The sequence below is a fragment of the Motacilla alba genome, chromosome 1, assembly GCF_015832195.1.
Source record: "Motacilla alba alba isolate MOTALB_02 chromosome 1, Motacilla_alba_V1.0_pri, whole genome shotgun sequence".
NCBI classification, from domain to species: Eukaryota; Metazoa; Chordata; class Aves; order Passeriformes; family Motacillidae; genus Motacilla; species Motacilla alba.
The window spans coordinates 51,258,885-51,280,902 of NC_052016.1; the positions used below are offsets into that span (position 1 = coordinate 51,258,885).

The following is a 22,018-nucleotide window of genomic DNA, read 5'->3' on the forward strand; positions in this document are numbered from 1 at the left end:
ACAATCTGTGAAGTTAATTTTTAAAGACATAGTACTGTTTACATAAGAGAACTAAATGTTACATTTCCATCCTGAGTGAGATCCTTGGTGCCCCCACTGACTGGAGAGAATATTGCAATGTATTCCTTGGACTGGGACTCCATTCTTTCATCTCCTTTCATCTCCTCTTAATCATGTCAGGAGACCTCATTAGCTCTTGCTCATGCAACACATTTACTTTCTTTGTAAGAAGAATAGCTGTTCAACCATAAGTTAAAATTTTCGAAACAAAAAACATGGTCAGATGCTTGGGTCACCCCATTTGCTGCTCTTGTAATCTAGTTTTCATTACTTCTCTAGATCTATGTGCACACTGGACATATCTGGAAAACAGGAATTGTAAGCTTTTAAGCTGAATAGGCAAAAGAAGAGAAAAAAGAAGATGCATCCAAACTTTGTGATTTTTTTAAATTTTTTTTATAAACACCACTTGTGTGTGAGTCAGTTTGCTGATCTGTATGACATTTACATAAATATTTACCCAGATCACCAGGGGTTGTGAATCTTCATGAATCATTGTTGGTGAAACACTTCATAATCTTTGCATGAAGTGTAACACATGCATTCAGAGTATGGATCTAATTAATGGCAGAAGATGAATGAAAAGAATAGATTGGAAAAAAACCCCACATCACCTTTTTTTCCCTTGTTCAAAATTGATTTAAAATTTTTCTCTTATAAATGCAAATAATTCTCTTTCACACAGACATAATATGGTTGGTACATACCTTGGTGATGATTAGGATACAGCTTCAGCATACTGGAGTTTGTTCAATTTCATTAAGAGAAAAAATCAAGTATTGCTAGTCTATTGTATTTGAAACTCATGTCTACATCACTTAATTTTATTATTTCTATGTAGAAATATCCACCAAAATGATTCAAATTAAAATATTATAACATTAAATGCTCTCAATTTATTTGTAGACAGTCTTTTCTGGAAAAATTCTTTGCTTCAAGAAATGGGTAAACTAAATGAGCATACTGGCTGCTTCACTTAGCTGTCATCTCTCTAAAGACTCTATGAGTAAGCCTGACACATTTCATCTCTCACGTTACCATCATCTACAGGCTTCTGTTAGTGTCTCCCATGTTAAACTTTATGGCATCTTCAGTCAAAGAAATACAAGTGAGGCAAAGTGTGGGACTGGAAATGAATAAAACATCTAGAAGATTGGTTTAAAAAATTATCCTGAAGCTTGTGTGCACACAAGTTGCTAGTTGCTTAACATCAGTGCATGAGAGCCATATAATTCACCATCACAGGACAATCTGTACTTGATGCTTGTCCTAAGCCAGGCACAAAGAAATGCCAGCTGACAAGAATCCCCTCAAAAGGGGCAAGTGAGGAAATTTGAGAACAGCCTGAGAAGCTTGTAATTTATGGAGAGTAGCCTGTCTCATACTGAGTGAAAACTAGAGGGATTGGTAATCTGAACTGCAGATTTTGGAAACTGAGGTAAGAAAGTTCCTTATGTAAATAAGGAGGGTTTTCCTATTCCTTCCTTGTCCTTTCTTCCTACAACTTTTAAGATTTTTCCAGCTGTACTAGGATTGTTAGGTAAAATACCTTCTTTCTCTTGTCGATTTTAAGTCAAAGCGTGCAAGTGTAGCTAAAGTATTTCTGACATCTCTGTATTGTCACAAAACGAAAAATGCTACTTGTTAAAAAGGAAACAAAATAATACTATAAAACCATTAACTAAAATATAACTTCTTATGGTGCAGTTAATAATGCTTGGATGGCACATTGTCTGAGAAAAGTGCTGGGTGGTGTTAGTTAGGTTCTTCACAAGGACACAGCACATGTCCTTGTTATCAATTTTGTCTTCATCAGTAATTTCTGTAACAGCAAGAGTGTCTATCCAAAATAGAAGGGACTTGAGCTTTTGATTTTTCACCAATATCTGAGCGAGGTATGCTGCTATCTGGTTTTTCTGCTGCTTCTGTCACCTTCTTTCCAAAGCTAAATTAATCATGCAGATGACCTTGCTGGTTTTATTAAGCACAGCAGGCTGTATGAGCTATTGCTGGAAAAGCATGACATTGCTCAACTAGTGGGGTCCTACATCCGTTTTTTTCTAATATGGTTTCACTGCCACTTCTAAGTACAGGCTATATTTCTGCTGTCATGCACAGTTTCTTTCATTTGCTATCAATTAAAAATAATTATGCTGTTAAAAGGAATAACTTAATACAGCATAATTATTAATACAGCATAACTTAATAATACAGCATAACTACTTATAAACAGAAGAACTTTTTATAATATGCTGGTTTGCCTCAACTTTCCATGAAACAATGATGCTGAACGCAGGAGTCATAGTAACCTGAGTAGCTTCCATACCAACATATTGAGTGAATGGGTACATCAAACTGAAATTTGACAACAAGGGTCTCAAAAAAATCCAGGCAAGTCTGAAATGGCACTTCATGACTACAGTACAGCTATGTACCACTGCATGATTCCAGAGAATGGGCAGGAGGCCATTTGGAAACTCCAAATATGTTGATCCCCCAAATTTGCCACAACAGTAGGGGAACAAGTCAATAAGGCTTTCTATCTCACATTTTGAATTCCTTAATATTTGTGAACAAGAGCATGTCATCTGGGAAAGTAAGGCTACTTCTGTAGCAAGGATCTGGCTTTTCATGCTCATGATTCATCTTGCATAATATGAATGAATTGTCTTACAAATTCCTCTCTAGATTTGTTTTGGGAAGCATAATTGAAGTCTGCTCCTGAAGCCCCTGAAAAGTCCCCCAATTTAGAGTTTATTCCGTTCAGACATCTACAGACCTGCAGTGGATCTGCTGGCCTAGTGCAAAAGAAGTTTCTGACAGGTACAGGAATTAAGAGCAAGTATCTGATGAGGTGGGGGTGGACATTGTTGTGATACGGTAACTAGAAACACTGCCCTAATGCAGGAGACAGGAGAAAGAACTGCTTTTCTAGTTGCATCGATGCATGATATTAAGCTTGAAAGATTACTTCAATGTGCAAAGCATGATGCAAGTAAGAGATGAGGTGGTAAAGCTGTAGTCTGATACTGACCATTGAGCTGTTCCATTGAGCATCAGACCTCATTTGCTGATGGACCACACCGCTGAGGTGGAGGCTGCTGGGACCCCCTCCCTCCCTGCCACTCGATCAGCCCCGCAGGACACAGCACCTGGCAGCCAGGTGCACCAGGCTTGCTGATGGCAGGTGAAAGACAGACTACATAGCTCTAGCCAGGAGCAGAATTAAATACCAGCCTGCTTTGCCTTAAGACATGAACAGTGTTTCCTAGTAGTTAAATGTTTAACACAACAGCCCAAGTGTTTTCACCATACTTCTTGAATGTGACAGTTGATTATGGGATCAAAATAACTGAAAAGGGAGAATCAGAAGAAATTAAACCATGTCCCTGAAACAGGCATGCTGAAAGCTATTTTCAAATTAGGCATAGAGAACACTTAGAAAAATAGGTTAATTAGCATTTTCAAAGGACTTCTGAAACATGAGACTGTTGGCTAAAGCTGGGATGCCAATGTGGCCTGACAGGCTGCTTACAGCTTCAAAGGAACATCTGGACAGATGCATGCAGCAGTAAGGATGAATGAAACACAGAGTCCTTGCCTACTGGCAGTAGATACTGCACTGGGCAACTTTAAATGATTCTGTGGATGCTGCAGACAACAGTTGTTATTCTCCTAGAGGGGAGAGCTATATAAATAATATGACATGCCTATGATCCCAATTAGCTGACTTGAAACTTTGAAGATCAAAAGCCTTCAGGATATACTGCTGGGGGAGAAAGGACGCTGCTTGACAGGTCGGTGGGATGGGATATGGAGGAAGGATACTGGCTCGCTGAGTACTACCCCAGCTAGCCGGGACCTTAACGGCGGAGAGATGTTCCCCGCTTTCCCGTAGGACCTTAAACCGTACCACTGTGGCTGGACTCCCCTGAACGCAGACAGGTATCGCTTTCCTTGGCAAGCGCGGGGAGGACGAGGTGTGGGGGAAAGTCTCGAAGTCCAGGGATGAGAGGTGCATCCTGCTCTGGGGGCTGGGGACCGAGGGCGGGCGGCGCGCAGGGAGCGCCCACGGGCGCGTTGGCTGCCGTCGGTCCCCGGCCCCTTCCCCTCCCTGTGGGGCGGGTTCGGGCCCCGCCGCAGCCTCCCCCCGCGCTCGCCGGTAGGCGGCACCGCCGCCCGCCTTCCTCCGCCTCCTCCTCCTCCTCACCTTCGCCGGGCGCCGCGCCGGGTGACCCAGATCGCGTCGGCGGCGGCAGCTCCGTGTCCCTCCCGGCGAGGAAGGACGGCTCGGGACGGCGGCTGCGCTGCGCTGCGCCGCGGGGATGGAGCGGCGCGGAGCGGTGAGTGCGCGGCGGCGGCGGGCCCCGGCGGCGGCCCCGCGGGTCGCTTAGCGACGGGAGGCGGCTCCGGGCATCGCATCGCAGCTCCCTGCGCCGCTTCCCTCCTCCGTTCACCGCCCGGCGGTGGGAGAGAAGTTTTGCCCCTCTGAATGCGGGACGCTTTATGGAAAGACCTTGCGGCGTAAGGAAATTTGGAGGCGTTGAGTGATTTGCACATTTGGGGTATTTGTAGTTGATTTTTAATTTTTTTTTTTTTCCTAACGGCCCCATCCTTTATAACTGTACAGGAGGAGGCCGGCACTGGGCGGCCGCCAGGCGCACGGCTCTGCGGCTCCGCAGTGGGCTGCGCGCCCTGCCCTGCCCCGCAGCCCGCCCTGCGCGGGGCCGCTGGCCTGGCTTGCCCCTCCGCACCTGCCCTGGGCTCTCTGCACCTCAGTTACACCAACGTGTGCATATGATAGTGATGACATCTTTTTTCCATGGCACTCTCTTCTTCCCCGCCTCCCCTTCATCCCCCCACATGGTCATTGTGTATTGAAGTTACACTTGCTCCGAGTTTATTCCAGGATTGATGTCTTTGATGTTTCCCTTTGTCCTCACCGTTTCTGCTTTTCTTACCATTTCCTTTAAAATGGCTAAAAGAGCATGGCAAAAGTGTATGTCAGAATGGGGGCGGTGAGGGAGAGGGAAGAACAACACCTTTGTCCCAATTCAGTCAACTCAACAGTCAGATCACAACAAGCTGGTGGTTTTTTTGGGTTTTTGTTTTTTTTTTTTTTTTGTGTGTGTGACAAAGGCATTTGAAACAAAGAAGCCATTTTAGAAACTGAAAGAAATTTATTTTGTGGTTTGCATGCTTTAGCCAATCCAGGTTTTCTTTCTTTTCTCTTCTGTTCCCCCCTGCCCCCTTCCTCCACTCTACGTTATTCTAATTTATCCTAAAATGAAATAGAATAGAAAAAACAGCATCTCTAAAATCCTGCATCATCCCTGTGCTTTTCAATAAGCATACTGATTGCCTTCTGTTCCGAACGTCTCATTGCACATTTTTAAAGAATGTTATTTTGTACTCGTAGATCAATGAATAGTTGAATCAGTTGAGTGTGATAAGAACATCTCATCTCCCCAGGAACAGAACAGCAAAAGCCTCATTATGTATAGTAATTTGGTAGGTGTTGCATACTTATATCTATTTAGCAAAGTGCAGGTTCAGATGAGACTTATTGATTCTTAGGAGAGCCTGCTTTTTTCTGACTATCTTTAAAAATGTGGGCCACTGTGTTGCCAAACTGAACAGTTGGAGTTACATCTAGAAATACCCTTTGACTTGTTCAGTTCTCATAATCTGCATATCATTTTAAGCAATATTTCAACTGAAACTAATGCAAAACTACATTGCTGTAGCAAATGACTTACCATCAAGGCTAATAGAACCTTGGAGACAGGAAGCCTGTGATTTTCAAGGGTGAAATCATGTGACAGCATCAGATGCTGTATGTATCACTCTAAACAGAAAATGGGCAGAAGATGATTCCAGGAAAGCAGCAAACAATGGGAAGATCATGCAATGGAATGTATTCGTTAACTTTCCTGCTGGCTCACTGATACACAGTGAAACATGTCCTGCTAATATAAAAACCTGCTATGGCTGAGCACATAACCACGGTGCCTGTGAATCCTTAGCCTGCTCAAGTTTTGAGACAGGGCTTTGTTAACCATGGGACAGCATCACATTAGTTTCACTGACATGTGTGAACCCAAGAATTTCCTGTGATCAAACATCTTCCTGTCACTCTTGACAGAGAATTGCAGCCCCCTGAGCTAAGCTATACTTAAGTGATAAACTTTTGGGCTATGTTGCATTAAGTGATTATTTTGTTATCTGTCATCTTCCCTGCACAGACTTGCTGCTGGCTGCAGGGAAAATGCTGTTGCACAAATGCTGGCATCTGTAGGGCTTCAGACTGCTGCTAGTATTTAAATAATCTTGTATTTTAAAGTTAAGCTGTGATCAGCTATAAACCAATTTAAACAAAAATTATGTTCAGTTGTACAGTCAGGGCATTATAACTATACAGAGCCAGGCAAGCTTTATTTTTCCCAAGGGGTCACTTGAAGTGTTAGCAGAAAATTGCAAGAAGAACAAGCCTGAATTGCCTGGAGATCAAATCTTGTTGGATTTAATGCTCTCCGGCTCATAAGACTACATTTAAATTTTTTTTATGAACATCTGCTCAGCTTTCTTGATTGGAAAGCTTCTTTCATTTGACATTCCTTTTAAATCCTTTGCTTGGTAATGCAGGGCAAAGGACTTCATGAAATACATTACTCTTTGAATACACGCTTTGGGAAGGGGGCCTGAAAAGTAAACTCTAGAAGAGAGCTTACTGGAATATTGAGAAGGAAACCAGGTGGTGAGATGCCAAACATGCGAGAAAGATAAAGTAAGGAAAAATAAAATGAAAGATGAGATGTGGAGAATGTTTGTGGTCATGCAGGACTGTGGCTATGGTTCAGGCTTAGCATCCTCAGCATCCATCTAACATGATACAGGCTCAGCCACCTAACTGAGCTCGAGTGCTGAGCTGTGCTGTACTGTAGGATTTGCCGAGCCTGAGCTGGAAGTGGAAATTTTGCTTGTTCCTGCCAGGCAGTGGAAAGGGAAGTATGACAGCAGAAGCTGTGGGAGCAGCTTCCCGAGTTACTACTTAGTGGTACGTGGGACTGAGTGAGCACTTCTTTTCAAGGCAAAGCAAGCATTTTGGTGACAACTGACCTGTCTGACTTTGCCTTGAGACACATTATGGATATATTTACTAGTGATTTGGCTTGCATCTGGCTTAAGTATCTGACGCATCCTCCAAAGACCTTCTCCGGTTGCCTTGCAGTGGTTCAGGTCTCAGAACAGTCTGGCTGCAAGAGATCTGAACTCTCCCATTGAAACTACACCAGGAGTTCTGCTTTGGGAGTGTTCCCATTCAGTTACTGAGCCTTTCATGAGAGATATTGGTTTTTTTAAAGCACCTCCTAGCTGCAGTCTAGTGAGCAGTTCTCATCCACTTAGGCATAAAACTGATGAAAATCCCCACACAAACTTCATCAGCTTCAAGTGTTTCTGGCACTTTGTTCTGGAGTGCAGTATCCTTCTCCTCAGCAAAATGTGAGCAAACACTTCTCAGCTTTTTGTTACAGCTGAGAGGCCTTTCAAGAAGATAGTTTCTAGCCCTCCCAGTAAAGTACCTGAGAGAAATTTGGCATAGGGTTTTAACCAAATCCTAATCTGTCTATAGTGTTTTTGCCTCATCCTCATCTGTCTACAGATCTGCAGGCTGAGCACTCCAATCTAGTTCAGACAGATACAGCTACAGACGTCAAAAGGAGCCTGGGGAACAGGAGAAATATAGGAGCTACAAAGACTGGAATTGAAAACAATTGACAATATAAGCAGGTGAAATTGCAACTTGTTAGAGCAAAGTTAGGAGGTGTAGTCCTCAGGACTGTGTCTATAGGAAACTGTGTACCTGTGAGTTCTTCCCTCTCTGGTAAGAAAAACTTCACAGGCATTTTTAGTCTAAATACAGATGCCTACACTAATGTTTCTCAAGCAAATCTCCTGGCTTTTGTTCTTTACCTTTCTTTGTGGACTAGTCTTGGAGCACCTGAAAATAAATAGGTGAAAATGTTTTGGGAGCACACCAACTGCAAGTTGATATTCAGCCCGAGGGACCTGGTTGGAGCTACTCCAGCATCTGTATAGGGTGTTTTGTTTAAAAACAACCTGCCTTCCCTCATCCTGTGCAGTTTCAATTTCAAGTGCTTGGCAGCCGCATTTCTCTTGGTCTGTGCTTTGCATTGATGTAGCTGTAGCTTCTGTAGTAGCTATGTATTTTGCTTTTCCAGGGAAGGATACTCAGGTAAATTAAAGGGGAAGACCAAACCCAAAAGAATTAGTTACACATAGTCCTGTCTCCACAGCTCTCTGTATCATCCCTGTACCTTGGCTATGGTTAACTCATGTTTTCTGATGGTGCGTAAGAAAGAAGGGTGGTTTCTGCAAAGAAGGCTTGTTTGGGGCTGTGTACAGCTGGCTATCAACTTCACAGATATAGGAGTTATTCCTTGATATCTATGTATATATACATACACATATATATATATGTACCTATTGTATGCCTGTGCCCATGCCTGTGTCCACCAAAAGTAAATCAGTAAGTTTCCTAGGACCCCAAAACTGATACTATTATACTTTCCCAACTGAGCAAGGGCTTCTGTGGCTAGATACAGATTGCACTAATGATGAAAATAAGTTTTCTAAATGTTTATTTCTTCTTTATTTTTTTAGTAGTCTTATTCATATATTTGAAAAATAGAATTAAATCTCTACCTTTCATTATCTTTCCATGACTTAGATGTTGAGACTTGTCCATGGCCTATCAACAATTTGTTACTACACTGATAATACTTGCACAGTCATGTGGGTGTGTAGGTGATAAAAGTTGAGCCCCTTAGTACAAAGCTGTCCTGTGGTCATGGAAACTACAGTCCTCTTCTGATAGGCAGTTATAAGAGCAAGTCTCTTATTCCTTCTCCCACTCTGCTATCACAAAGCCATATCCATATCAACATTGGCTTGGATGTGTGCCATCAAGCAGGTTGTTCCTCTGAAACACTAAAATCAATGTGGGGTTTGTTAATTTTGGGCTTGCTAGGCCCTCACGCTGTCAGTGTTAAAGCAGCCTGAGGAGAACAGATGGGTTGAAGGAGGAAAAAAGGAGTTCTTGCTGAACTGAGTGAGGAAGGGAAAGAAATGGTGGTGCTCCCAGACGATGACATGGAAAACAGGACATACCATAAGCACAAATTAGGAAAAGGCCACACAGCCTACTCCCCACTTTTACAAGTAGGACTACAGTAATATCTCCAGTGGTCTGAGATAGTCATGTTCTTCTTTGAACCTCGTTTGTCCTGACCAACGTGTGCTGTGTTGTACAGGTTACTGTCTCAAGGATAAGATCAGTTCATGCTACTGAATTATTATGGGTGTATCTACTGCAAGGGTTCTGGAAACTTGTTTAATGTATTTCATTTTAGAAGTTTTCCTATCACTTTACACTTAGTAGGTTAAGAGTAAGACTATAAGAAATAAAAGGATGCCTACTTTTCTAAGAAAAAAGAGACACTGAAGGAGGAAGATTTTCAGTGTTAAGTTAAATTTTCAGTGTGTCATGAATAAATGCTTTATGGCAATCCTGTCAATCATCCTGTCCTAGTCTGTTGGCTCCACTTTGTTCCTCTTCCCCCTCAGTAATGTTGCAGGAACAGTTTTCAATTGTCTTCATGTTTCTTCTTTCTCTTTTCTTCTCCACATGGTCTTCTCCCCTCTTTACAGTTTTCTGCTACCAAATCTTTGCCAGCATCCTTTTCTGTCTGAGAGTGGGCACCTAAAAGAAAGTAAAGGTCTGGTTCAACTATGCAGGAAGCAGCAGACAGAAGAAGAGCAGTACAGCACCTTGCTCTTCCCTTGTCACTCACTTTGTTTTCCTTCTTGGTTGAGAAAATACATTTTGTGCAATTACCACATAAGAATGGTTCCTACGCCATGCATGTTTCATACATCTTGCTTAACAGCTGGTGTAAGTTCATTGCCCTTCAAACCATTCTTTCCATCTTGACCTTTTGCAGATCTTCATCGCCTTTTCTTGTTACTTTGTCATGTCAGTGTGGTGTTTGTGTTGAGTTGTCCCTCATTTTTATGAATGTCTCTGTCTCCAAACTCCATCATAGCTTTCTTTCTCCACTGCTTATAGAAGCAGTGTTTGACTTTGATGCCACTTGGAGGTATCTTAAGCTACAGAAAGGTGAAGGAAGGGAGTCTTAGTGCGGTCATTTTTACAGTTATTCACAGCTCTTGTTAATAGAAATAAAAATTTGATAAGATACTTGTGACTCTTCCAAGTTGAGCTGATGTGCTGGTACATAGGCCTGTCTGCACAACAGATTGGATAGATGCCCTGGAGCAATATATATATATATATGTATATATATATATATATATATATATATATATATATATATATATATATGTGTTATGGTTTGGTTTGGTTTGGTTTGGTTTGGTTTGGTTTGGTTTGGTTTGGTTTGGTTTTGTTAGGTTAGGTTAAAATTTTTCCCTAAAGAAGGGCTTAAACCTGGTTCAACCAGAGCATGGAGCTTGCAATATATATTAGAGAAACTTTAGAAAAGTTTCTAGTTTCTGTCATAAAAGAGATTATTTCTTCCACTTCTCCTCACTTCAGACATTGGTAAAACCAGAGCAATCTACCCTGCACATGTCCTTCTGGACAGCAAATGCATAACCAGAGCTTCCAACAAGGTCATGTACTTGGAGTTGTCCTGATTTCCTACCTCCTGGGACGCAGAACATCTTACTGAGCAGCAACTGGGAGATTAAATTGTAGGCCATGAGTTTGCAAAATAACTGCAGTGGGATTTTAGATTCTCCTGTCTGGTGAACAAGTTTTTTCCTCTTTTATTGTGGTCCCCTTGCAGGCTGCAGGACCGCAGGCAGCAAACATCTGGTGCCTAACACTTATTATAGGATGCTTATGGTTTCACAAGTGCGGTGCTTCATGATGTCATCTAACTGGCTGACTGGCATGGGAGGTCTTGATTCTTGAATGCTGTCTTAGTAAAATTGCAGAATGAAATGCAGAAACTCTCATGGATCCTACTTGCTTTGCTCCTGCATGTCTGTCTCTCAGAGCTCTGTGGAATAGTTGCCACTTCCATACCAAAGTAATCTGGTGAAATGATGGGAAAATGGCACCACATGGAACAATTTTCTGTTAGATCAGTATGAATTGTGTCTGATCTTCACCAGATTCCTGTGTAAATGAATTGATTTATACTCCTCTAGCTCAAAAGCTGAGTTTGGCTTTTGTCTTGACACCTCTGGTATCCTTAATGTTTTTTGGGAGGAAGGGTCAGTTAACAAACTAAATCTCAGTTCTTAGTTTTACATGCTTTCAGGCTGATACTTGGGGCGAGGTTGTATTAGTCTGATGGCTGAGTTAACTCTGCTTGATCCAAGAAAATATAGCAGATGTTGGAAAGGTGGGGACATGGATAGAACAAGAATCTCTGGTGTAAATGTATTGACATTGCCGATCTGTATGTAGCCTGTTGATAGGATGATGTTTCTTCCTCACAAACTACTGTTTGTTAGGAATTAATAGGGCTCTAAAGCAAATCTAGACCTCAGTTAATTTTGGTGGCAAGGGAATACTTCATGTTTGCATTTTAACTTGTACCCTCCACTCATCTCTGGGCAATGGAGTGGTAGCAAGGAAGGGAGGGAGAGTAAAAGCACATTAGTCATTCATTTTAAGAAATAGTAATTTTGGGTTTTTTTCCTGAAACTTCTTCAGTAATTAGTCTGGGAGGTAGCCAGGCAGCCTCTTTGGATTTTATGTACCCAGCCTTGTAGGATTTATTTTAAACTTGAAGGATTTTTGCTACAAAGTGTGATGTTTTATTTAGAACACACTTCCTTGCAATACAAGCTGTCGTACAGCGTGTCTGGCAACACAGCAAGTTGGCCAGAAACATTCCACTGCAAACCATGTACACATGTGAGGCACCCAGATGATGCTGTTGTTCTCCTGGGTGAACTCATTAGTGGTCAAGTGAAAGTTTATGAGAAGTGACTAAAATTATACCTTTTTATAATGTATGAAGGAGGAGGGCAGAGGAAGTTGCTGTGCTTTGAAGACTGTTTTCAAGCATGAGAACTCATTTTTTAGCTGATATGTAATTTATTCGGTGCCCTTCTGGATAAAATACACTTTCCTCCATATGTAAAGTGAGCTTGTTAAGAATGGACACACTATAGACAGAGAGAACACAAGACAATACTTTAATTCCTGTTGAATTTAGGCATCTGATTACATTTCTAGAAGCTTATGGTATTCTGGGTTGTGGAGAGCTTCCTGTATTTTCTACCTTTGTATTTATTAGAAATAGACTTATTGTTAGAAGTAGAATTATTAGTATCCAGCAAAGTCTTCACCAGTGACCTGAAGTGACTTCATATAGTTTTATCCTTTCTTTCCCTCTTTCAACATTGTAGTAGAGCAGAGCTAATAGTAATTGGAAAAAAGCAGATTATTGTCACAGTTCTGGTTGTAAAGTGCATCTGTATGCATGAACATTTCCTTTGCTGGATTTCTGAGATTTAGTTTGCTTTGAACAAGTTGTCAGGTAGAGAACCCCAGCCTTTTTCTTTTAAAGGGCAGAGATCTACAATGAAAGGTGGAGATGCCTCTACAGTGCTGAGTTCTGGTTTATGTTGCCTTCATCAAACTGTGGGTTGTCACTGAGCCAAAATCTGCAGGGGAATTACAGCAGGTAGGCTGAATTGAGTGGTGTTAGAGGTAACCTACCCTGTGAGATTTGACAAGTTCTCATGAACCCAAATACAATCCTACATGACTCTCTCTTATGAGAACTTTAGGACCCTCTTGATCCTTCCTTATATTTGCAATGCTTTGAAGAGGCAGTAGTGGACTGAAATGCTAAGTTAGAGCTACAAAATTAGAGGCTTTCAAAGCACTCTTCTGTAGCTTGAGAGAAGCTGGGGGTTTTGTGTCCTCTGACTCCCCAACTCTGTTGCGATTTTAACCTTTTATTCAGGCTTCTTTTTATTGCTTAATTGTGTGGTATGTGCTTATGCTCACAGAACTAAAATTCAGTTAAATTGTTCTTCATATGTAGCCTTGCCCTCACTCTCCTAGTGAAATACAGAAATGTAAAATGTCAATGTGTGATGGAGATTAGAAGTGGAAAAAAAATTTATTACCTGTGACAGTGTGACTGAAGTCAAGTCTTGCTTATTAGGGTCAACAATCAAGTGTGACATTTTGTTCTAAGATTTTCCTCTAAAGAATGAGTGGCATTGAATACAGCCTGATCTTGGGCACATGGAAATGAAAATACCCTCTGTACTGAGATGGGGAACTAAGCTCACACAAAACAGGCATCCACTTTTGATCTGTAAGTCCTTCCAATGGCTACATTCATTGGAGACAGTCAAAGCCACTTCTGAGCCAACATAAAACTTTTGAACTACATGGAACAGGTGACCTGTTCTTGAGAGCTTTTCTAGCAATGGAGCCGTTTCCCAGGATGTCCTCTGAGTTGGAGAGGTTGAGCAGTGTTGTTGCTATAACATTCAAAAACCCATAAGTGATTATGCTGTAATTGAGATTAAGATACTCTGTTTTTACTAGTTTGTTTAATACACTTGAAGTGATTTCTCTGCCACCTTTGGGCATGAATGCAAGAAGGTATGTGTCTATTCAGTGGGATAGCTGGATAAACAATACTTGCTTAGAATTAGAATGGCTTACCAAACTGGGGTCCTAGAGTTCTTGGGGTTTTATTTGTATTTGGATTTTTTGAGTGTTGTGTGTTTGTCATTGGCATGACTCTTGTAGACTCTCATTCTTGAATTGTAGGACCATAATATGACTTGTTTATGGTCAAATGTCATGGTGGAGGCTTTTGGTGGGAGTGATGGGGAGAGATGAGAGAGGAAGTTATTTTGTTCCATCCTAAACGTAAGCTTGTTTCTTGGGAAGCATTGCAAAGTATACTGAGAGGTGGATAGCTTTTACTGATAAAATAGCAGGCACTTGGGCACCCTGTGAGTGGAATCTCTATAGCACTATAGTATTAAAGAGTATTTGGGTATAATGCAGGATATTTGAGATCACCCTGTGAGAATGACTGTGGGGGGTGCAGAGAATCAAAGGCTGGAAGGGACCTCAGACTATCTCCAGCCCAACCTCCTGCCCACAGCAGGGTCAGCTTTGAGGTCAGGCTTCTCAGGGCTTCATTTGGTTGGGACTTGAAACCTCAAAGTGTCTCTGAACAACCTGTGCCACTGCCTGACTGTGCTCTTAGGAAAAAAAATTTGCCTCATATCCAGGCAGAACCTCTCATGTTTAAGTTTTTGCCTGGTTTTTTTCCCCGTCCTGTCCTGCACTGCTGTAAAGACTCCATCTCTTGACTTTTCAATGGCATCCCCACAGGCACTGGAGGTGCTGTTATGTCCCTCCAATGCTGTCCCTGCCTGGAGCTGAACAAGCTCACCTCCCCCAGCCTCACCCCCATCACCAGCCTCTGCTTAACTCTCTTAAATTTGTTGGTGTCTTTTGTGTATTGCTGGGGCCCCAAACTAGGCAGTGTCTAAATATGGCCCAGAGTGCTGAGTAGAGGAAGATAATCTCTTCCCTCAATCTACTTACTGGCTCTGCTTGTGTTTGTGCAGCCCAGAGTGCTGTAGTCTGTCTTTGCATCCTGCTGGCTTCCAGCCAGCTTGCTGTCCTCCCGGACCTCAAGGGATGTTTCATAATGTGTATCAGCTATTCTTCCCTTTTCCAATTCTAGTTATCTCACATTGGTGTTTGAGATACAGAAGCACTAACATTCCCATCAGCAAAAGAAAAATGAATGTACAGTAGCAAAATACTTTTTGTGACATAAGGCTCAAGCCTGTTGTCCCTCAGAAATAAATAAATGTAGGCTTTCGAGACAAATGAGGAGTAGATGCCAACCCAGGATACCACTGGGAAGAAAAGTGGCAACCTGAAATCAACGTCATGGTGGTGGCATTCAGAAGAACATACTTTAAAATGTACTTTAAACTGTAACAACTAAACTTAAAAATAAATTGCTTGGTATGGTTTTTTTGGTTTTGTTTTTTTTTTTTTTTTTTTTTTTTTTTTTTGGGTTTTTTTTTGTGGTAATCTAATGATCCACATAAACAAAGTATTATGTCCAGCCTGCTCACATTAATGTTTCTGATTTTTTTTTTTTTGTTCAGCACACCCATTCTTTTTTTATAATTGCAATGTACATTTAAAAGTGTATGCAATATACCAGGTTGCAAATACCCACTAGCTTGCAAAACAGAGATTATGAAAGGAACTGCTTTGGCTTTATATTTTACTCTGAAACTATGGTGATTTATATTAAATAACACAACTTTTCCCAGCAGCTGTATCTGCAGCTTTATTGAAGACAAACAAAGCAAACCCTAAGCTTTAGATAAAGAGGTGACGTTTAGGCTTACTCTTGATTTCTTTACGCCTCCAGCAACTGCTAACCTTTCAGATTGATGCATGTTTTGCTATACAACTAAAAAGAGTCACAAGAAATTCAAATAGTTGATGTTTATTTAAGGAAAGCTTCATTTATATTTTGAGACAGATCTTGCAATAGTTTTGCTGCTGTATGTCATTATAGTAGTACTGCTTCTCTTCCAATAAAAGCTGTGGTTAGTTTTAGGAGGGGAGGCTGCTGTCTAGTTTAAAATAAGCTGGATGAAACAATTGGCGATGAATGGGTATGTGGGTGTGTTGTTGGAGGGAATAGGAATCTGCTTTGTGGAAGTGATGTGGCATGGGATAAAATTGTGCAAGCTGAGAACATGAACGTGTGGGAAATCCTAACTTCATCCTCACCCCATCATTCTCAATACAGAGCCTTAGAACATGTATGAGTCCCTTCATGTCAAAAAGCAAACTTCAAACATTGAGTCTAGAGGCTTTCTGTAGTTGTAGGTTCAAGCTACTTCTAGGGAGTTAATGGAAGATAGCTAACAAAGTCAAATATGTTCGTCTTTAGACTTTTATCAGCTGCATGACTTAAAATCAGGAAAAGCTGAAAAACTGACTGCAGAAGAAAAGTATCTTGAGGATTCCTTAGTAAGGAAAAGTGTATATGGCATGAAGCTGGAACATTTTCTTCAGCCATAAAAAAGCCCACAGCTACAGGTTCAGATGAGTGAAACCATGTAAAAGCACAAACTCAGGCTCTGAGCAGTGGGTGGATGCTGTGGCCAACTGGCTGCTCCCCAGCACCTGCTGGCTCTGGGTGTCCTGCTGTCAAATCTTCAGAATTTTGTATTTCAGTCTATCCAATCCGTAACTGCTGTCAACTTCTCAACTGAACTGTATAATTGTTGTGCTCTTTCTTTCAACAAATTCATAAACATTTATTAACAAGATTATCACTTGTAGATGAGAATCTTTTTCTCATGTCTTTCTGTCCTACAAGTGGACCTTGAAGTCCTTCCTGATCAGCAGACATCCAGCTTGGTGAGGAAGGTCTTTCCTAAAGACAACAGAAGGCTGGAAGTCAAGTTCTTCTCCCTAAATAAAAATGAATATGTGACCTTTTTTTGGGGTTGGATTTTTTCCTAAGCACAACTAACTGCAAATGAGTCTTTTTGTAAATTCTGAATTGTTGATAGAACATATCATTCTAAGCTAGGGCTGTTCTTCCTGTTCACTGAGATGCTATAACAACCTCACTGGAAGTAAAGTTTCACTTATGAGAAATCTATTACATTTTGAGATAAAAACAGATTGGCAAAAATTAGGTCTTCTGGCTCTACAGGTTTAGGAATAGTTGAACTTAGCTGTAAATTGTGGTAATAATCTTTTTTAAGAGTTTAAATACTGTTTTCTTCACAGAAAATCTTTACTGAACTCCTCGAGAGGATCACTTATGGAGGCATATGGAAACAGAAAATGCTGCCTTCCAGTCCTACTTGTTTAAAGATGACTGTAAAATCTCACCTGATTCAGCTTCTCAGTTTACCCTGGGTGTAAATAGTTCAATGCCATCTGTGTGTGTGTGTTCACAGAAGTGAATTGTTGCAAGAAACACAGAGCATAGTGTTGATTTCTATCCCTGTACTTAGCAGATGACACCATTTAGAAAGGTTGTCTGCCATACACAAAAATTAAACTTTTTACCTTATGAACCAAGACAGCAGCATAGATTCCCTGTACTTTTGTTTGAGCTGGAAGTCTTGCCTCTAGATATTAGAGTCCTCTTGTTAATAGAGTCAGGTGGGATTTGATTGCTTTGTGCCCCTGTGGAGGAAACTGCTTTTGAGGCCATGGCCTTCCTATGGACCCAGTTATTGGCTGGGCTTGTAGTGTAGGGAACTGGCTGTTGAACTTGTGCATGAACTCTTTCTCTCCATGCTGAAGGGCTTTGATATTGACTTCTCTGGCATCAGGTCTTCAGCTGTAAAATTTCTTTCCGTAGACTTCCCCACATACATTTTAATAAAAAAGGAGAGAGCAAGGAAAATTTATTTTTGTAATTTCAAGGGCTTTTGAAGACATCCAAAATAGGCAATTTTAACCACTTGTCACGCTAGTTGTGTCATTTAGTTTTTATTTTACTTTTTTTTTAATCAACTACTTTTATTGCAGTTTAGCTTTCTGCGTAGAAGACAGGTCTCTGAACAGCTACAATAATGCTCTAATTTTTAATGAGCATTGAAAACAGATTTGTAATTTTTAATTGGCTGGAGCTGGTAAGTATTCTTGAAGAGAGAGTATCTTGAAGCTCCTACCATGCCATGCTTGTATGAGCCATTTCTGGAGTTGGGACAAGTGCAATTTCTCTTCACTTTAAAGCAGTAATAATGAAACAGCATAATTTTCAGCAAGGACCTTGGTCAGAATCAAGAAGGAGCTGACCTCAGAGGCTGAGACTAGCACGCACTTTTAGAGGGGGTTGATTTGACAGCTTCTGGCACTTCTGGTGTGTTCCTTACACTGATGCCCTTATGGGTCAAATTTTGTGGTGGAGCTTCCTTTGTTCAAGTTGATGTTAAAATGCTGAGACTCAGCTGTGAGAATCTTTCACAAATGATATCTTTTAAACAGCAAATTATTAGACAGGAGGAGGGGAGCAGGTTACATCCCCTCCAGTTTTTTGCCTGTCTCCTGTGCTCACTGCCGTAGAAGACCTATCAAAAGCTGCAGCAGGAAGTGTTTGGAGCCTGCCTCTTGTGTTCATTAATGAGCCAGAGTTAGCATCTCTCTGCCCTTGCAAGCAGGTGTCACTGCAGCCAGCACCAATTACAGCTGTATTCAGGGGACAGCAACATGATTCAGCCAGTCAAAAACAATATAAATGAAAGAAGCTTTCACAGTTCAGGGATTATATATTTTTAGCAAGCTGTATGTGATATAATCCAACAAGATAGCTGCATTTTTCTGAACTTAAATACTTGTTCTGTTCTGTCAGCAGGCAATAGCACAATATAAAACTTGAAAGTCACACAGTGGAAAAGAATATGAGAACATGGTAGGGCAAGAAGATTTTTATCCCGTCATTGCTGATAGGTCTTGCAGAAGAAAATAGATTTGAAATTCTCTAGATTTCTAAATTGGTGACAAAAGAAGTCAGATTTCTTAAGGCCTTCAGTACTTTTCAGCATGCAGTGCTAAGGAAGAATGGGTTCTTAAATGATTTTTAACAACAGAACTTTCATTCAGGCCTCTGTGTGTGGTTTGTACCAGTACAGAGCTTGAAACCGCGATCTTGTTCCCTCTAAGTGTTGGATTAAGTTGTCCCAATAGCAGTTGTCCCTGTGTAGCAGTGTCCCGTTTTCTGGCAGCAAATAAAAATGCTTTACGGGCTTTTACAGAACATGAAGTACAGTAATTTGAGAAGTCTGCATCTTTTAGTCAAGTATCACTTGTATATGAATACTTAATTTTAGAAACCCAAAGTAAAGAGGTGATGACTGGGGAGAGTCTACAGTACATAGGCAGGGTTATATTTATTAAGTTTCTTCATTAATTCTTCCTGTTCTCCTCTGCTGGAACTATGTGGTAATCATAATGAGCATTAACCGTAGGACACAAGATCACAGAACCAATGGGCAGCCTGTTCAAGTGTATTACAGGAACTCTGAATTCAAGAAGTGTTTGGGCAATGCTCTCAGGCACATGGTGTGACTCTTGGGGTGTCGTGCACAGGACCAGGAGTTGGACCTGATAATCCTTGTTGGTCCCTTCCAACTCAGTATATTTTATTATTCTATGATATGTATTATGCAAATTTTGGTGAAGAGAGGACTTCAACAGCAGAGTGAACTGAGAGTGTCTCTTGAAGCTGCTGTTTGGGAGTTGCTGTGAACCAGATAGGTGTTTGAAGAGCTCAAGAAGACACAAGAATCATTTGGAAATGCCTAGATACTTCTTCAAGCTTTCTCACTTATTTCTGTATTCTCATTCAAGTTTTTTACTTCTCTGAAAAAAGACATGGGTGGCATAGTCCGGTCAAAGGATGTTCTCAAGCTGAAGTGTGAACACTTTATGATTTTTCATTTTGTTTTTATTGACATGAGATTTTTTCTTGATATATTTCCCTTGTATTTCCATAGATGTTTGTTTCAAGAGCAATTTTAAAAAACTGAGTATCCTTTTTTTTTTTTCTGCCTGTAAATAAATCTCAATTCTATTTCTACAGCGCTAATATCACCTGTGAAGAAGAGGTCATCAGTGGTCGATATATTACGGCTCTAGCAGCACAGACCAAACCATCACCATGAAGCACTTCCTGAGGTAAATGTTCTGTATTTTCTCAAAAGTGTTGAATTATTCTAATTACTTTTATGCTGCAGTGAGCTAAGTGGTTTAACTGTTGCAAGTATTACAGAAGGTGTAAACTAGTTTATGCTAGACTGCTTTCTGTTCACCTAGATTTCACTATTTAATTAAAGCTATTTTAATTTAAATTTTCTTTTGCTGTTCTTTATAGAAGCAAAGAATGTGGGAACTGTCTTGTGGGATTGGAGCAGTGAGGTATCAAATAAGTAGTGCCTGATATGTCAGGGGAAAAGAAAAGAAATAGTACCATAGAACAGTGCTTGGAAAATGTCAGGTTTTTTCCTTCCTGTTCTTGTCCACTGTCTGGGTTTTTGGAGTGTTGTTTGTGAAAGCAGAGATGCTTGCTGAAGATGTGCAAGTGTTTTTGAAGCGGATCATGCCCAGTTTGCAGCAGAAATGTCAATTGCTTGCTCCCACATATGACTTGCAGTTGTTCCTCTATAAACTAATTATAGAATGGGGGACTTGCAGGCAACAGATGTAGGTGCAGAAAGCCCATGTTTTATTTGTTCTGGAGTCGGTGCAGGGAGTTGAGCACTTCTCAAAACGAATACAGATCAAGAGCTCATTTGTGTATAAATCAAAGAAATCATATTCTGTCTGTATGGGAGGAACCTTTTCAAGAGGACTGAAACATATGCTTCTGTATAGAGCATCTGTCACTATATTTTTCTCCCTTTTTAGACTGTTTATAGCAAAGAAGCTTACACACTATGGATATCAGCATCATTACCTCTAGGTTGATCATCTGTAATGATTTTGCTGCCAAGACAGAAATAACTTAAGCATTTTTGTGGAGTGTTTGGGCCAGCTTCCTCATATATCTTGAACCAGCTGCAAAGGGGCTCCTTAAGAAGGACATAGACAGATCGAAAGTATAAAGCAACTATTTGTTCGCTAACAAACAAAGCCAAAGGCTGAATTGAGCCTTCATTTAAGCATTAGTGTGCTCACCACCTGATGGGCACCAGCCAGGAGGGAAGGAATTAACCCTTGCAGCTCTGTGGCCCAGGTCCTGGGTGGTCACAAGTCTGCCACCAATTTCATTTGTACTGGTCCAGTGACCTAAAAGTTCACAACTAGCCTGACTAACATCCCTGCAATGCTTTTTCCCTTTACAATTTTGTAACACCTCATGTCAGAGCCCTTGTTCTGGAATCCTGCTAATTATTTCCTTCTCAACAGTCCTGTCTCTATAATTTTTACCTTTTTTCTCTATACAGACTTGTTCAGCAGCCTGACCCAAGGTCACAAGTTGATGTCATATGGGATTTGGTTCATGAGTTCCTCATAACGAGCTCTGCTGTCCTGTGAGAAGGGTGGGAGCCTCTGGCTGGGATCGCAGAGGGTGTTACACTTGCCCCCATAATGGTCTAGTATTTTCTGAGCATAAAGTAATTTTTCTCCCTCTTGATGGAGAAGCTGAGCTGTTGACAACTTCTAAGCTGCCAGCTGTCTTCCTGTTAAACTATCTGTTCTGCTCACCTTTGCTTTCCTGGCCCCTTGATGATTTTCTCCATGTTGGAGAAAGAGTGCTGTTTTGAACATGTGGGTTCCTGAAGCTATCATGGAGAAACTACCTTCTACTTCTCTTCATGTGTTTCCTGAAGTCCGTGAATCCTAAAAGACTTGAAAAGTCTCAGTGGTGCCAGATTCTCTTAAGTAGCCAAGGTAGATCTTCTGAAAAACCATTGTGTATCTAAACAGGACAGTCTAGGACTTTGCTATGGAAAGTCCAGTATTCCAAATGCTGAACAAAAAAAAATGGATTAAGGGATGGGGGAGAGGAGAGTACAGAGCACCAAAAATATGAAAACAGTGTTGAAATAGGAAAGCAATTTTTATTTACTTACAAGCATCTGGAATATTTTATGTTAAACCTGTGACATGAACTGATAAGAGCACTACCCTCCCATATTCTGTAAATGTAGAAGAAAGCCAGAGAGATTAAGAAGCAAAAATCCTCCAAGGAAAGCACTTACTGGGCATAATGAGTTCTGCTCTATGTGTTGCAACCTGCAGTTGCAGGTTTGTGTGATGGGGAATAAGTGAAGTGTGGAACTGCAGGGACATATACATGCAAGACAAGGTTATTAAGCCTTCCAACTTGGAAATAGGTTGGAAAATAAG

The 22,018-nt window shown here is 40.9% G+C and overlaps 1 protein-coding gene across 7 annotated transcripts in view; it reads left to right on the forward strand.

Annotated features, from left to right (window-relative positions):
* Window positions 1-3,833: 3,833 nt before the first annotated feature.
* Window positions 3,834-22,018, forward strand: part of ELMOD1 (ELMO domain containing 1) — a 43,376-nt gene continuing 25,191 nt past the window's right edge. The window contains exons 1-2 of one of the 7 annotated variants that reach the window (XM_038143642.1): window positions 3,834-4,005; window positions 19,749-19,843. In XM_038143642.1, the coding sequence (XP_037999570.1) occupies window positions 19,827-19,843 (17 nt within the window). In that variant the 5' untranslated portion in view covers window positions 3,834-4,005; window positions 19,749-19,826. Of the gene's footprint in view, window positions 4,006-4,164; window positions 4,404-4,428; window positions 4,626-19,748; window positions 19,844-22,018 lie in introns of those variants that run through there. The other 6 variants (XM_038143653.1, XM_038143616.1, XM_038143671.1 and 3 more) reach the window with 6 other exon arrangements.